Consider the following 15,602-nt stretch of genomic DNA (forward strand, 5'->3'; position numbering starts at 1 on the left):
GAAATTGATAAAACGGTCCGATCTTTGTCCTATTCACAAAATGAATTCAAAGAATTTGAAACATAGAATCGAGCATAGGATTACATTTTCCTCCATGAACCAACAACATTTATTCCTATTAAGGTAAAAATTTTACACGGCAGGGGCCAAATCGAAAGAAAACACCTAACCTGAAGAATCGTATAGGACCTTTGACGCCGAAGGTTCTGCCGGTGGTCTTTGACAGTGGGCCGGGGGGCGATTGCAGCAAAACTTTCAATTTCGTCGACGGTCGGGCGATGGTCGATTGCAATGAGAGAGACGAGTGAGATTGGGAATTTTTTGTTCCGCGGTTTCTCTTCCTTTGTTTTTATTTCATGTGTAATTTGTTTGGTTTTTTTTTTGGTTTCCAACACTAATTGTCATTTCATCTGACAATTACTCAGTTTTGGTACAAGGACACAAAAGTTATTGTAATGATTCAGAGGGGCAAAATTGTCCTAAATTGACATTTTTGATAGACAATTTAAAAGATGACATTTTTGATAATTCATACTCAAATTTTGACACCCAATGAAATTTCCTCTTTGTTTTGTTGATTCTCATTAAACACTAGAATATATAATTCGTTACAACATTGTACTTTCGAGAATGTCACTCAATATCAACATGTTCAAATAATAAGTTGTCACTCGGCAACATGATGTCGCTGTAATAGCAATATTAACTATATAGTGTAATTTCGGAAGATTGTACATAAAGGTATTGGACAAATGAGCATTAAACATTAATTGAAAACTGCCATAAATATTCTACTCCCACTAATCACATGTCAAACCTGCAAGATTCATTCTCCTATATATTAAGAAAAGAGATTCAAGATTTCACACCCTAAACTGTCATTTAAAACACCAAAATCGACAAAAGAGATAGTGCCAAACGGCAACATGATTACATTTACATTGCATTGTTTTCCAAAAAATGATGTTGCATACAAGTGAACATGACATAACACTCGACATAAAAAGGATTGACCTTAACGAAACATTGGACGTAGAAGAACTAACTAGTAAGACAAAATAATTTAATCCCAATCTACCATGTAAAAAACCTCAATCCAAATGGTCTATCATTATCTAACTTCATTTCACAATCCCCACTCGATCACTATACCTTTCAACATTCTATCCCGCCTCACACTACGAGGTACAAGGTCAAAATTGCTTCAATCATCTTTTCGCATCCATGTTTGAATAGATGACAGTCCAAGTTAGATCGAGCTCTGATTGGATCAAAGTTCGTGACAATTCCATTTAGTTTTCCATTAATAATGTACTCAACATACTTTATTACAAATAATCCAAAATCATGACTGCAGCTCACAAGAAAAATGTATATGTTATTAAAATTGTAAAGTGGAAATTGCAAAGGATGTCAAAATTTGTCAAGACATTTACAAAAATGTCAATTTTTCTTTAGCATTGCAAAAATGTCAATTTTAGTCATATTTGCCCCTGAAACTAATTTCAAATATCCTACATGTCCTAATTAAATGAGATTTGACAAATGGAAGAAATAGTACCAAATTCAGTGTCAAATGAAATTGAAAAAAAAAAAAAGAAAAGAAGAAGAATAGAGCAAAAACCACTAGGCACGCTCGAATCCCCCATTCAAAGAACCCTACATCTCTCATTTACTCTCTCATTTCTCTCACTGTGCCGTCGCCGAAAACTGTCTGCCGCCGACGGAGTGAAGAAAACAACGATGACGACCACCATGAAAATGATACACAAAGTCTGTACAACCTCACTCTGTCTCAAAGATCGCTGAAACCACTCCCATAAACCCCTGAAGAAACTGCAAACTCCCAACATTTTTGCTGTCGACGACCACCCTAAAAAACGACGACCGTGAATAGAACCACTGACAACAAAGGAAGACCAAAAAAAGTACAAACTGAATCTATTATTCTAACACCAAATCGACCGTGTGGTTGCAATATGTTCACTTGGCATTGGTAGATGCGAAGGAGAAGGCATTTTCAGGCCCTAAAAATGTGAACTTTCTTTCTAAATTTCTGGAAAAAAAAAAGAATTATGTTGCATTTGGTTTTCATTTCAATATTTGGTAGTGTTGGCGGATTTATTAGCAATCTGTTCAGGGAAAACTTTTGTAGATGTATATTTTGATTTATGCTTTGCAATTGGCTTTATCGATTTTGCTATGCGGGTTTATGGTATCTATATGGATGAAAAATACAGTTACTACTGTTGGTTTATGGTATGTATATGGTATCGATTGTGATTGTGCTATGCTGGTTTATGGTATCAAGATGGTCTATCTATATATTCTCGCTTAACCCATTTGACCGACACATTATTGAGAGAGAGAGAGAGTTCATTTTTCTGCTCAGAACGTGAATTTAGAGAGAGGCTTTATTCTGGGTTATTCAGATTTGAGAGATTTTTTCTCTAGGATTGGAAGTCTACTGCATCTATGAAATTAACTCTCTACGAATAATAATCCAGCTACTCAACACTTTAAGTTTGTAGAAATTGAATATATAAATCACATACCTTCTTTAAAACTCGATGTTCACTTCTCAAACATTTGACCAGTGCTTGAATTACATTAATTGAAAACACAAGCCAGCTCTAAAAAAAAATGCTATTGAAGTTCATTATTGTTGGTATTTGCAACACACAAAAAAAAAGGAGGATTTGGAACTAGCCTGTGATCTCACTTCCAGTAACAAGAACATTATTAATCACATAAGAATCACCAGCCACAAGATTACCTAAACTTCGGAGAACCTGCATAGGTTTTAAATAAAATAGCTCATTTTGGGAATTAAAAGATAATTTCAGGAAATCAATGATTGTAAGAGGTTATTCTTGGTTTTTGGAGTCAGCTTCATGGGTTGTCTTTATTGATGAAAAATCGTATTTTCTTGGTGATTGGGGCATAATTTCCTGAGTGTTTTCAGCAAATAAAATGTGGAAAAACATTTTGATGTGGGTTTGTTGTTTTAATTTTTGATATGAGTGGATGTTTTCCATGCTTTCGATCATCAAAAAATGGAAGGAAATAGTAGTGATACTGGAGTGAAACAAGTGCTGAAAAATGAGTCTTTTAAAGAAGGATTGACAACTCAAGCTCATGGGAATAGAGTGAATTCAGGTGAATAATTTCAATATTTATTTTTCTTATTCCTTTTAATTTTAGGAAATATTTTCATTTCCAATTTGGATTATTATGTTGCTTTCGTGTTTCTTTTATAAATATGATATGTGGTTCTTTTATCTATTTTTAATATTTTTAGTGATTTCGAGATTTCATAGATTTATAATGTTAAATAATAAATGAAATTCCTTGTTTTCTACACTTGCATCTTTATTTTAGTTTGATTTGTAATGAAAGAGAAGGGGTAGTATTTCTTGTTTTGGGGGTGGGTGTGGTTTTGGAGATGGGGTTAGGGAATTTGCCTGTGGTCAAGGTCCTGTAATTTTTTTGTATAATTTTTTATTTACTTGCTGTGAATTTTAATAAAATACTACAAGTACGAAATGAAATGGTATCAATAATTTCTTGTGGCAAGAACTTGAACATTTTCCATCCAGAATGGAAAAACCAGTGGATTTAACTTATTTGTAGTTGGCATGCTGAAAATATGAATGTTCAATTTTGCATTTGTGTAATTGTATTGTTTAGGCTCGTACTGCTCTCTGTAATTACATTAGGTCTTCTAGTAGATATGGTGAAACGAAATGGAGTTACGACAAACAATTTAAGTAGTAGACCCCAAAACTATTTAGAATAAGGGTTATTTCATGCTTGTTGATTTCTGCATTTGCAAGTGAAGTAGATATCATACAGAAGTGGCATGTCATGCTTTGATTTTTATGTTTTCTTTGAGGTATGCTCGACAAAATAAAACAATGATAAAAGTTTACAGCTAGATATCGTTGCCACGTATGGTTTGAGTTGTAGAATCAATTCAAATTATTTTTCTAAGTAATATTAGTCCTACTCGTCAGGTCTTGTGTGGATATGTAAGAGGGGATGATCCTAGGTTTGTGTAGGGATTTTGTATGTCCACTAGAACGGATTTATTTTCAAGTTTATTGTTTTTCAACAATTTCACGTTCACTAATTTTCTTTTTGTTATATATTCCATCGTCTTAACCTTTCCGTGTTTGCTGTACATTTCCTAGATAAATCAAAACCTCATAGTAGCAATGATTCGCAGAAGGAAACAATGATTCCAAAATTACCAACAGAAAATACTGCTGCACAAACATTTACAGTTCGTGAAGTTGTGCCTACTACAAAAAACTTTAGGCCAGAGTGCTTGGTGGGTGAAGGTGGGTTCGACTGAGTTTACAAGGTCCGTTAGAAAGCAAAGACAGGTAAATTCTCCTAAAGCACATCATAAAGTAGCTAGAAGAACTTCTTTAAAGTTACATTTTTGTTTCGATCGTCATGTTGGATTCGTTTTGTATAAATAATAGAAATGCTTAAATGGATAAGGGTAGTCCGACGTGGCAATTTAAACAAGTGTAACAGGAAAAGAAAAAAGGAAAAACTGAAAAAGAAAATAAAATGTTTACTTTACTGTTGATGTATGGTTTTATGATTCTTGATTAATTCTTCGACGATCCTCGACTTTTCAGTTACACATATTCATTTCGGAAATTGTAGTGCACATATGAATATTGGTCAAAATTATTGAATAGTGTGAAGTAAAAATCAAGGAAATTGATATGTCATTTGTTGGGCTTTCCACTGTGAACAATATGGCGAATAAATTGCATTTGTGGGATACAGATAAATTGAACATGGATGATTGGATGACATGAGCAAAGCACAGTACTCAAATGAGTGGAGTGTTATTCATAATCTGCTAAATAGATATGCTCTCAATCAAATTTATGACTCTAAACCACTATTATGTTCATCATTTAAAATTAGGAAGTGTTCTAGAATCGATAAATTTCTTAACTATTGCATCTATATGACAATTTGTTTGGGTTGAAAATTTTGAGATGAAAAATTAAAGTTCAGTTCTTATTTTGATCTCACAAAAGTACATTCTTAAAGTGTGACTTGAAGTTATATGCGTGGTACTCGTATGCATTTGGTAGAAATCTTGATTGACACTCATTTCTTCAGTTCAAATGTTTATGTCACTTGTGTAATGTGGACAAAACCTTGCTTTCACTTGCAATCCATCTGTTGTGTTACGTACTTGCTGCATTCGGTTGGAACTCTCGATAGACACTTGACAGCATCCTTGTGGATTTTATGTTTCGTTTCCCACAGTTCATCTGTCGACATTTGTGGCTGAATTGTCATTCCCGATAGTTAGCCTCAGTCATTCTCGACAGATGAACTCGTGGATTGATAAAATGTTGGGATCGACAGTTCAGTTCCTGCCTGCCTAGTCCTTCTCTACCAGTAAAAAATGTAATTCTTATCTCATATGCATTTAGATTTTAGTATTCCTTTTTTTTTACATTCAACAATATCTGAAGCGAAGTGGGCTGAATTAGGGCTATTTTTTTGATTGTTTGAAAACCATTATGAAGATTCTAACCAAAATGTAGTATCCAATTTCCAGTGACTTGAAGTAATATGGGTGATAGTCGTATGCATTTGGTGGAATTCTTGATTGATGTGGCCATATCTTCCTTTTGAATGTTTATGTTACATGTGTCATAATCTTGCTTTCACTTGCACACATTGAGGTTGTGGATGGTACTCGTTGTATTCGAGAGGAACTGTTGAATGACACTTCACAACATACTTGTGGTTTTTGGTGTATATGCTGCTATAAAGTTAATATTCTGGTCTGACGCATTCATTTCTCATTTTGTCTTTGCAGACATAGATTTTGAGCTTCTTGTTTTAGAGAATGCATGCCTGGAAGGCCACATATCGCAGAGAAGCAGTTTGCGTTATGTAAAAACAGTCGTCGAACATTTTGACGAGCGACAGCATGAAGACTTCCGCAAGTCATGCTTTGGGTTCTTGTCAGAGGTTTCAGATCTCCAGTTTTCTACCCACTTGATCCAACAGCTCGCATTCTATTACATACAAACAGATAAGCAGCACGAACTATGGTTCAACTTGCAAGGCCACCTCGCCAGATTCTGCATCCAAGAATATGCCCTCGTGACGGGATTAAAGTGTGGTCTTCTCCCGGATGACAAGGTCATGGAACGAGTTCTTGATAAGAGGAGACTAAAGGACAAATTCTTTAAACATGTGGACAAGATTTCATGCGTCCAACTAGAGCGGACATTTCTTCGATAGTCAACGCCCCGAGCCGATCGGTACAAGCTCGGCCTCGCCTTAATCATTGAAGGAGTCTTCAATGCTCCGAATAACAACGTTGTTATCGATATAGAGACGTTGTCGATCGTCGATGATTTGGACTTGTTCTTTTCGTATCCTTGGGGTAGAATCTCGTATGGACGTTTGATAAGGGACTTTCGAGGCCGTTGGGCAAGGAAATTTTTGGATGCGACGGAAAAGAAGGAGAAGGTGGTTAGCTATACGGTCCACGGCTTTCCTATTGTTGTGCAAGTACCTTTATTTGACGTATTCATTATTTCAATACAAATTTATGTAGTGTTTTGTTTCGTCATGAACTTACATTCCTTTTCTGCTCTAACAGATATAAGCATTCGAGGCGGTGCCCGAAATTGGTGATCGATTCAGTCGACGTCTTGGTGAACGTTTCCCACGGCTTCTCGACTGGACATCAACAAAGCAACCATAGCAGCGTACATATGATGCTTTCTTCAAGAATATATAGGTAAAATTTTATGTTAGTTCTACGTTCTCATTCGTTTCATTCGTCATTGTAGCATCTGGTCAATTCCTAACGAATACATGTATATTGCAGCTACATGTGTATGCGACACTGCGTCCCATCGAAGCCGAGCGTTGACAACCTTATATCATCACTCTTGTGGCATTCGATGATTATCCTATCCCTACGTTGGACGACCTTGCCAAGGAGAGTGTTGCTCCACAATTCCACGCAGAGCGTGTACGCACACTTGAAGAAACCACCTCTGAGGATGAGACTTCTGATGAGGCCCATGAGGGTAGTGGGACCAGTGGCGAGGAGGAGGAGTCAGGAGCCAATGACAGCGAAGAGGCCGAAGGTGAGGACTCGAAGGACCACGACAGTGGGGATAGTGATGGTGACCGAGTTCGACGAAGTGGGCAGACGGGGACATTTTCCACCCCTTACGTACATAGAGCTACTTCTCCCATGCATGCACCGTCCACCTTTTATGCCCGACCAACTGCAATAGTCGGATCAAGCCTCACGATAGACGATGTTCAGGGCATGTTGTTGGATCAAAGAATTCTCATAGAAATGTGGCTCCGCACCGTGAAGCTCGAAATAATGCAGCACATGTCCGATGAAATTAAAAAATTGAAGGACTTCATATCCATCGTCGTCCCCACATCCTGCTCAAAATGTACTGCACGTGCGGTTGATGTGGACCTCGAGCCTAGACAATTAGGTACTTCACCATATGCGTACTACATCGCTTTATGACAATGTTCAGTTTAACCCTGCACACATTAACATGTTTTGTATGAAAATTTTGTATTCATTGCAGACTACGGAGGCTTTGCAGACTATGCAGGCCACCACTCATCACCTGACGGTCCTGACAAAGACATGGTGATTGACAGGCAAGAGGGAGACGATATGTGCATTACTAAGGAACACAAGGAGCCATGCTCGGAACGAAAGTCTGCAAGGCACGTGTGTTATTTATGAGCAAATTGTTGAATTATTATTTCATGTGCTTCGCATGTTTTGAAAATTGGGAAAATTTATTTTCCACTCACTGTTGTTCGGAACAGACATAGCACAGATTCAGCCATGCCCAAACGATCACCCCGTCATAGTGCCCACTAGAACCAAAGAAGTGCAAGGTATTGCATCGTTTATCACGAATTGAAGAAATATTATTTCAAGCATCTGCTTACTTTGCAATTGCTCATTTGTTGTAGCCGAAGGGGGCCACTAGCCGTCACCTGGCGACCGTGACGAAGAGCAGGACATGCTGCCTACTGGAAACGAACATCTACAAAGTATCATTTATGAGGAAAACTTGGACATTGTTATTTCATATACTTGGCATATTTTGAAATTTCCCAGAAGTGGTACACTAAAAATGTTTCATCATTATTTTCGACAGACACAACAGACATTAAGCCATGCCCCAACAATGACCCCGTGCCAGTGCCCGCTGGAACCAATGAAGTGCAAGGTATTCCATCATTTATCGAGATCTAAATTTATCTTTCGTTCCATTTACTTATTTTGCAACTTTCCCACTTCCCACCACTGTAGCCCGAGCAAGAGGGGGAGTTACCACACCGAGACGGCGATCGGCATGACTATGACATCCGGCACCTGCTACCAGGACTCCGTACACAAGGGAGAACGCTAAGCGAAAAAGTAATTAACTGTGGATGAATTGCCGGATGTAGCATGATGATGGGGTTGAACTTGATTTTGCAATTTTTTTGACTTGATTTAAGTGGTGAAGGATGTATGTTAATCGCCTGGATACTTGTGGACTTTTAATTAGTTTCTGTAATTTACATATCACCCAGGCTAGTTGGCAGTGTGGTGACACTTTGACGCATTCCTCACATTTTGCAATTCTCGTGGTGAATGTCGTGGCACTGTTTACCTTTGCTGACATTGTTGTAGTGTTACAAACTGCATAAGTTATCCGGCTTTACTATGTTATGTGAATCGTACTTATGATACTTCGTGCCTTAATTCAATTTTTGTTGACACTTGTACATTATATTGAGCAAAAAGTTATATATGTGTACGTTTTACGAATATCCATTTAGGAGTAGATAGCGGGATTGAATGTCGTAGTGCCTTCGTAAACTATAGATTGGATTAAGTTAAGGACCCATTAAAACTGCCGAAGTCATGACTACCATGGTACAACTAATTCACAAATGAGTTCATGTATATTTCCTTGTCACTGGTATGTTCTTATGTGGGTTAAGATGATGAGCCTATTTTGTGAGAAACTATAATATTACAACTATAGTGCAACTAACAAACTGGCAAATGAGAAGTAATTTGTTGCAAGAAACTAGATAACATCAATTTTACACATCATTTAACTATTCAAGTCACTGCCGATGTCATAGTAATTATGGTACAATGGGGATAAATGTATACTTATTATATTCAACCATCACACCAATTGCTTTTCAAATTTAATTTGAGATTGGACTTGGTGGTTGGATAAATAATGAAGTAATTGCTTCCTCCTTTCAGGATAATTATAAATACCATGAGATAATTGTTGCCTACAAGTAATTTTGCAGTCAAGGTATTGTGCCACTTTGAACTTACCTGAAGAGCATCGTGACACTTTTAACGTAGTTGAACAGCATTGTGGTAAAAAATAGCTACTTCTATTTATTCTTCTTCATTTATTCTACATTTTACCAAACTCGAAGTTACACGATCTTTAGTGCAATGCACGTTTTTGTCAACTGTCGAGAATGAATAAAACATCTGTCGAGACCGACAGTTCAACTAGGCGGGCCGTTCAATTTTATAAGTTTCTTGCTTTTTCGAAAATTGGAAATGCTGGGATTGTCCAATACAACTGTCTTAGTTTAACATGTTATTGTAGATATTATAAGTTTATCATTTTTTGCAAGTAACAGTCCTTCCAATACAAGCAGACTTACATATTGAAGGCATCACAAGCATTGTCTATCAAAATACATTTCAGATGGTATTCCATATGTTGTGAGACTCTCGTTTTGAAACAGGTAGTTGATACGAGATAATGGGTTCATCCACCTCCAGCAACGGAACATTCAACTCCGATATGCAACCGTCGATACTCGGTTCATCCGCTGAATTTTCCATCGTTTTATTGTCAGACGATGAGGAGATAAGAGTTGAACACCATGGTGACGAGTTCGATGAAGTGTCAAGTGCAGAATCTAAGTCACTGAACAACGTTCTGGATCAAGTCTTCAAGGTCAGGGGTCCGGTCGAATCATTGTCCAACTCGGACGAGTAGGTGGCTCATGTTCCACCTTCAGAAGTAATTTTCATTAGCTCAGGCGTGTCTAATGGAGAAAGTGGGGGAGACGCTTAAATTGTCGAAAGTAATGCAAGTGTGTAATAAATGGATGACCCTTTTATAAGAAATTATGTATAGTATTTTGTGCTATGGATATTTTGGTCACGTCCTCTGCGTCTATGCAGAAACAACATGTCCATAATAGGCAACCGCAGTAGTGTAGGTTTGGAAGCCGCTATTGCTCCCGACTGTTGAGAATTACAGAGACCATCTGTCGGGAACGACATGTGAACTATCGGCACGTGATGTTGGTGTTTTGCTTGTTCACTATTGTCTCATGAAAATCAATTTTTCATTTCGACAAACTGTCAGTCGAAGCTAATGGAACTTCTATGATCGGCTAAGTTTATAGTAAGAAAAACGTATTCATCCCGATTGTGGTAATGGAACTGTAATGATCGGTAATTTGCTTGCGAAACAAAACGACCAAATTTGTATTGGCATATGATAATAATGACAGATTCAGAAAATAAGTTGAGAATGTACAATGCTTATTTAAATTACGTTTTGGGGGATTACATTCCACAACCACTTTTACACATCACGCTTGTTCAAGTGGCTTGTGATACAGTGGGGTTCGAACATATGGTCCGGTTATAACCAACTCTCCCACATCGAGTGCATCTTCTCAATTCGGTAGAGGACTCATATCTAGCTCGCTTACGTCGCATGGGTGGTCTACCTGGAGGACGACGTATAACCGATGGCAAAATAGGAGTACCTAGGATTTCATTTGGAACAACCCAGTCCACTTCCCGCGTAACGGGAGATATTACTTCCATATAGGCACCCCTCCAGTATTTCGATATATAGTACGAGGAGCATAGATCGTATAATGACTTACCACTCAGGGTAGTAACACGAGTTGCATGAGCACATGACATACGATTTAGTTGAAACTCACGACGGGTGTACGTGTTGTCGGAGAAGTCCACTATCTCCGTATCGTTAGATATTCCAACCTGGGTCAAGTTGTTTGTTAACTCATGGGCTCGAAACCTAGTACCAGCTTCAAATGTTGTCTGTAACTCGTTCTCCATCCTCGACGACAATATACTACTGTGTGAGGTTGCATTGGTTCGACATTCGTAAAACCACTTCTGCATTGTTTTACAAATGTGCTCAACCAAGCACGTGATTGGCAATGAACATGCATGTCTCAACATTGAATTCAATGATTCTACATTGTTGTTTATCATGATGTTGTACCGATCGCCCACGAATAGTGCTCGTGATCAGAATGAAAAGCCGACTTGCTCCAAATACCCGTAACATCTTTCACTGACCTTACGAATCTGTCCTATTAGTCATTTGAACTCTTCGACCCAATAAGTTGTAGCAGCTCGTTTGAACAGGAATATTGAACTTACGTTAAAGTGCCGCCAGAGTAGGTTCTTTTTCACAAGAGACATACAACAACCATGATGAGATAAATGAAATAAGTGAATAATAGCTCTTTCGATACTTCTTTTCATGTCCAAAGCAAATACAAGTTCATATGAGTCGTCTATAAGACCTTTCAAGTTAGACATAAACCACATTCGAGATCTGTTTGTTTCAAAATCCATGATCCCCCACGCTAAGGGATAAATCTGTTTGTTGACATTTTGGGCAGTTGCCACTAAAAGTGTACACTTGTATAGACCTTTCAAGTGACTAACGTCAACACAAACAATGGGCTTCAAGTACTGCTTGTAATCACGAATGCTTGCACCAAAAGTTAGGAAGAAGTAATGGAACATATTGCGCGAATCAAGTTCGATGTGGGTTACCGTCCCCGAATTATTCTCACCTATGACGTGACATTATGAAGATAGTTTCTGAAAACTGTCCTCTGGTGTCCCATGCTGCACGTGTAAAGTAGCCACCTTCCCCCTACGTGCCTTACTATAACTTATTTGGACATCAAGCTCACGTGCAATAGTACTCTTCGGATTATCCAATTTTTCCAAAATGTGCTCGACAATTACACAACTCGTCGTATGTTGATGCGCATTACCGCGAAAATCGACGGAACATGTGTGAACATTATTGAATTTACGAATCACAAAGATTGCAGACTGCTTCACAGTAGAAGCACGTAACATCCACTTGCAGCTGCTGTCGGCGCATACAACAATTAACATCTTCACGCTTGACCTACTCACCCGAAATTGGAACTTCTCTTTTAAAGCAAATGCACGAATTGCCGAGTACAACTCTTTGTTGCTAAGGAATATTTCCTTTTCGGAAAGATCGGATGTATTCACAGTTCTCATCAATTCATATCCGTCCAAACCGTTGGAATGTGACAAAGACTGCTCGTCGTTGACGTCAACAGAATTAGCATCCTCTAAACTAGGTGATGGGTTATCCAAGTTCTCATCTAATTGTGCAATCCCGTTATCATACTCATGTGTTTCAAGTGCATTATTATTTAAGACACTATGCATTCGATTCACCAAATCATGTTCCACGTTTTGCAGAACATCTACTACGGAAAATGAAGGATCTTGAAAATTTGCATCCCTTCCCATGTCAACACTGGGAGATCGGATTCCAAAACAGTAATGCATATAGCAGTTTTCTTATGCACTGATATGTACCAATTTAAGTCTTCATTGTCGCGTATTTCGGTCGGAGGTATATTCAAGTTAGGGACTTTGAACTTCAATTCAATTTGAGCACGAGGATCAACAATACCAAGTTTGTCCTTCAACCTTAACAAAAGTTTGGCTACGGTAATACTTGTTGGCACCAGAATGGAAGTAGTTTTGTCCCTTCTCCACTTCCATTCGTCATCCGAATGAACAAAATTTTTTCCATGCCACACGATGAATCTCAAATGATTACTCATACCTGAAATGTTGAAATCGCAATGGTAAGAATTCAGAATCAATATGTTGGCATTTAATAGCATGAAAATTGCACTACATAATACGTAAATCAGTACAATAGAAAAATACCAAATCAAGGGTTTCCATTGTTTTAAAGTGTCCGAATTGAAAGTAAAATTGTTTAACCTGACAGTTTGTAAATGTGAGGTTCGACATCTCAAACGCCTAACCCGATGGTTTGTAAATGTCGAAATCGACAGTTCAACTGTCGAGAATGTTGAGAAGCAGACGACAGTGGGTTTCTCAGGCTTCTTCAACACATCACATTAAGTATGGTCCTTATTATTCAGCTACTAAATGACAAAATGTAAATTACATCTGGGCCTAATCTTAAAGAGACCTTAATGGTGGTAATGGAAGAAATTACTCAAAACATTAATGGTAATAATGACATTTTGTGAAGGATTCCAAAACCAAACAAATAAATGCATAATACTTTTAAAAATTTCAAAAAAATATGCTCATGTTGCATTTAACATGTACAAATAAAAAGTTATAAAAGTAAAATATAAATAATTTGTTATTGCTAACTTCTCAAAATGGATGAAGAATGCAACACAAATGTCTTCTTGATCAATGAAGATGGAGAAAATGTAGGGTTTCTTGTTTATGTTACGTTTTAAAATTTCTTTGGTGATTTTTTATTACAAAAATCCATATTAATCAATAAAAAATACATTTCTCAATGTTTTCTACATAGAAATTAAAAGATCACATCAAGTCAATGTTTTTCCTTCAAATCAAGCATTTAATACTATTAGAAATGTGTCATTAAGGGTAATTTGGACTTTGCAGCACAAAAATGTGACATTTTTGCTCACAAAAAGTGAAAATAACAAATTTTTTGAACTTTCATTTTTTGTGACATTTTTGTAAATTCCCCAATTGTAAATTGTGGTTCATACTCATGTTTTAACGAGCTAATATAACACATCAAAGAGGCTCCAAGCTGTGGTATAGTCTTCGATAGGGTTTTCTGTGATTTGGGAAAAACGCATTGTTGGGAATGAATTGCTCTAAAATTGTGAAAAGATGCTATTTAGGGGATTGTGATTTTGGTTGTGTGACGAAAGGCGTGTTGGGGAGAGTGATAATTGCTATCGAAATTATTGATTGTATTATTTAGTTAGACTTTTACACTTTTATTTTTACTATAATTTTATAGTAAATATAGGAAAAATGTTAACACTAATAATTGAAATTTATTAAAATAATAGTTATGTGGCGTTATTTCCAATAGAAAATAAACATTTAGTGGATCTTAGTTGACAATACCATTTGGAGTTGAATTTTCAATGTGTATTTAGAATTTTAGGTAGTTTTTTTTTTTTTATTATTATTGAAAAAATTGCACCCCTTGTCACTTTTTGGCTTGCCATTTTTAAAAATGTCACTTTTAAATAATCTTTACAAAAATATCACTTTCAAATTTATTACCCTGTACACAATTTAAATCCCATATATGTATGTAATTAATATTGATTTGACAAGATGAAAAAGTTGTACAAAATATATATCTACATTTCTATCTCTCTCTCTTCTCTCTCTCTCTCTCTACCCCGCGCAAGCCTCCCTCTCGATTTTTCAAAATTCTTCTCAAAAATTTCTACAGTTTTAAAAATCGNTCTCTCTCTCTCTCTACCCCGCGCAAGCCTCCCTCTCGATTTTTCAAAATTCTTCTCAAAAATTTCTACAGTTTTAAAAATCGGTCCAACAAATGCAAATAAATCTTCATAAACCTCGATCTAAGGTAACTTACAATTTCGATTTCGATTAGTCCAAACTCTGATCAATTTTTGAAATTTTGTTTATAAATTGAGATTGAAATCTTCATTTGTTTGATATTTTGTTTGTTCTTTTTTTCTTCAATTAGGGCTTTATTGTGGATGGAAAATGGTGGTGATTTATATTGATAAAATACATGTATTCCTACTATTGCTCAGTTTTGTGGACCAATTCCTGACTTTTTTTGTTTGTGAGAAGAAAGGGCAAATAAGTGGGTTTATAAGAATTTAGTAGAATTATTTGTCCAATTTTATGAAAAGAAATGAATAGGAATTTTCATTAAGAAATGATAAAATGCCTTAATTAGGATAGAACTACTTCTATTTGCTTTCTATAGAAAAATGAGAAATATTAGTGCTCTTTGATCAATCTTGACTGTTATGGAACAATCTATCAAGATAAACTGTTGTTTTCGACTGTTATGTTCTGAAATTCTTGACAGTTAATACTTTTTATCGACAGTTTTGTTCATATGCCAAATTTGATTTAATTTTTCTTCTGTGTGTTATGAATTAAACGTACGACATTTCATCATCATCAGGCCTTTGTTATTTCTTTTTGTTATTGATGTTTGCAGGTGATTTTTGAATTTCATTTATCTTAAAAACAACACATATTTTGCAGCACAGTAATCTGAAGTACATTAAATTATACTTGAGAAATTCACGGGGAAATTTATCAAGAAATTTACAATAGACTGTAATCTTAAAAAAAATGAGACCTAATCAACTATTAAGGAAATATCTATAAAGATTGAATTCAAATTTAATAACGTAGTACTCTTTATTAATTT

At 36.4% G+C, this 15,602-nt stretch overlaps 1 protein-coding gene and 1 long non-coding RNA gene across 2 annotated transcripts; one reads left to right on the forward strand and one right to left on the reverse strand.

Moving 5' to 3' along the window:
• Positions 1-10,699: 10,699 nt before the first annotated feature.
• Positions 10,700-11,254, reverse strand: LOC111375844. The gene has a single exon (XM_022998755.1). The coding sequence runs from the start codon at positions 11,252-11,254 to the stop codon at positions 10,700-10,702; it is 555 nt and encodes a 184-aa protein (XP_022854523.1).
• A 3,404-nt stretch (positions 11,255-14,658) lies between these two features.
• Positions 14,659-15,262, forward strand: LOC111375821. Its single transcript, XR_002699367.1, has 2 exons — positions 14,659-14,774; positions 14,898-15,262. It is a non-coding gene; the product is annotated as an uncharacterized LOC111375821 (long non-coding RNA).
• Positions 15,263-15,602: the final 340 nt, after the last annotated feature.

Source organism: Olea europaea, unplaced genomic scaffold (genome assembly GCF_002742605.1).
Source record: "Olea europaea var. sylvestris unplaced genomic scaffold, O_europaea_v1 scaffold1422, whole genome shotgun sequence".
Classification (NCBI taxonomy): Eukaryota; Viridiplantae; Streptophyta; class Magnoliopsida; order Lamiales; family Oleaceae; genus Olea; species Olea europaea.

What these genes read in the sequence shown, in the direction of transcription:
- LOC111375844 (XM_022998755.1), bottom strand. Translation starts at nt 11,254, where the DNA reads ATGCAGAAGTGGTTTTACGAATGTCGAACCAATGCAACCTCACACAGT.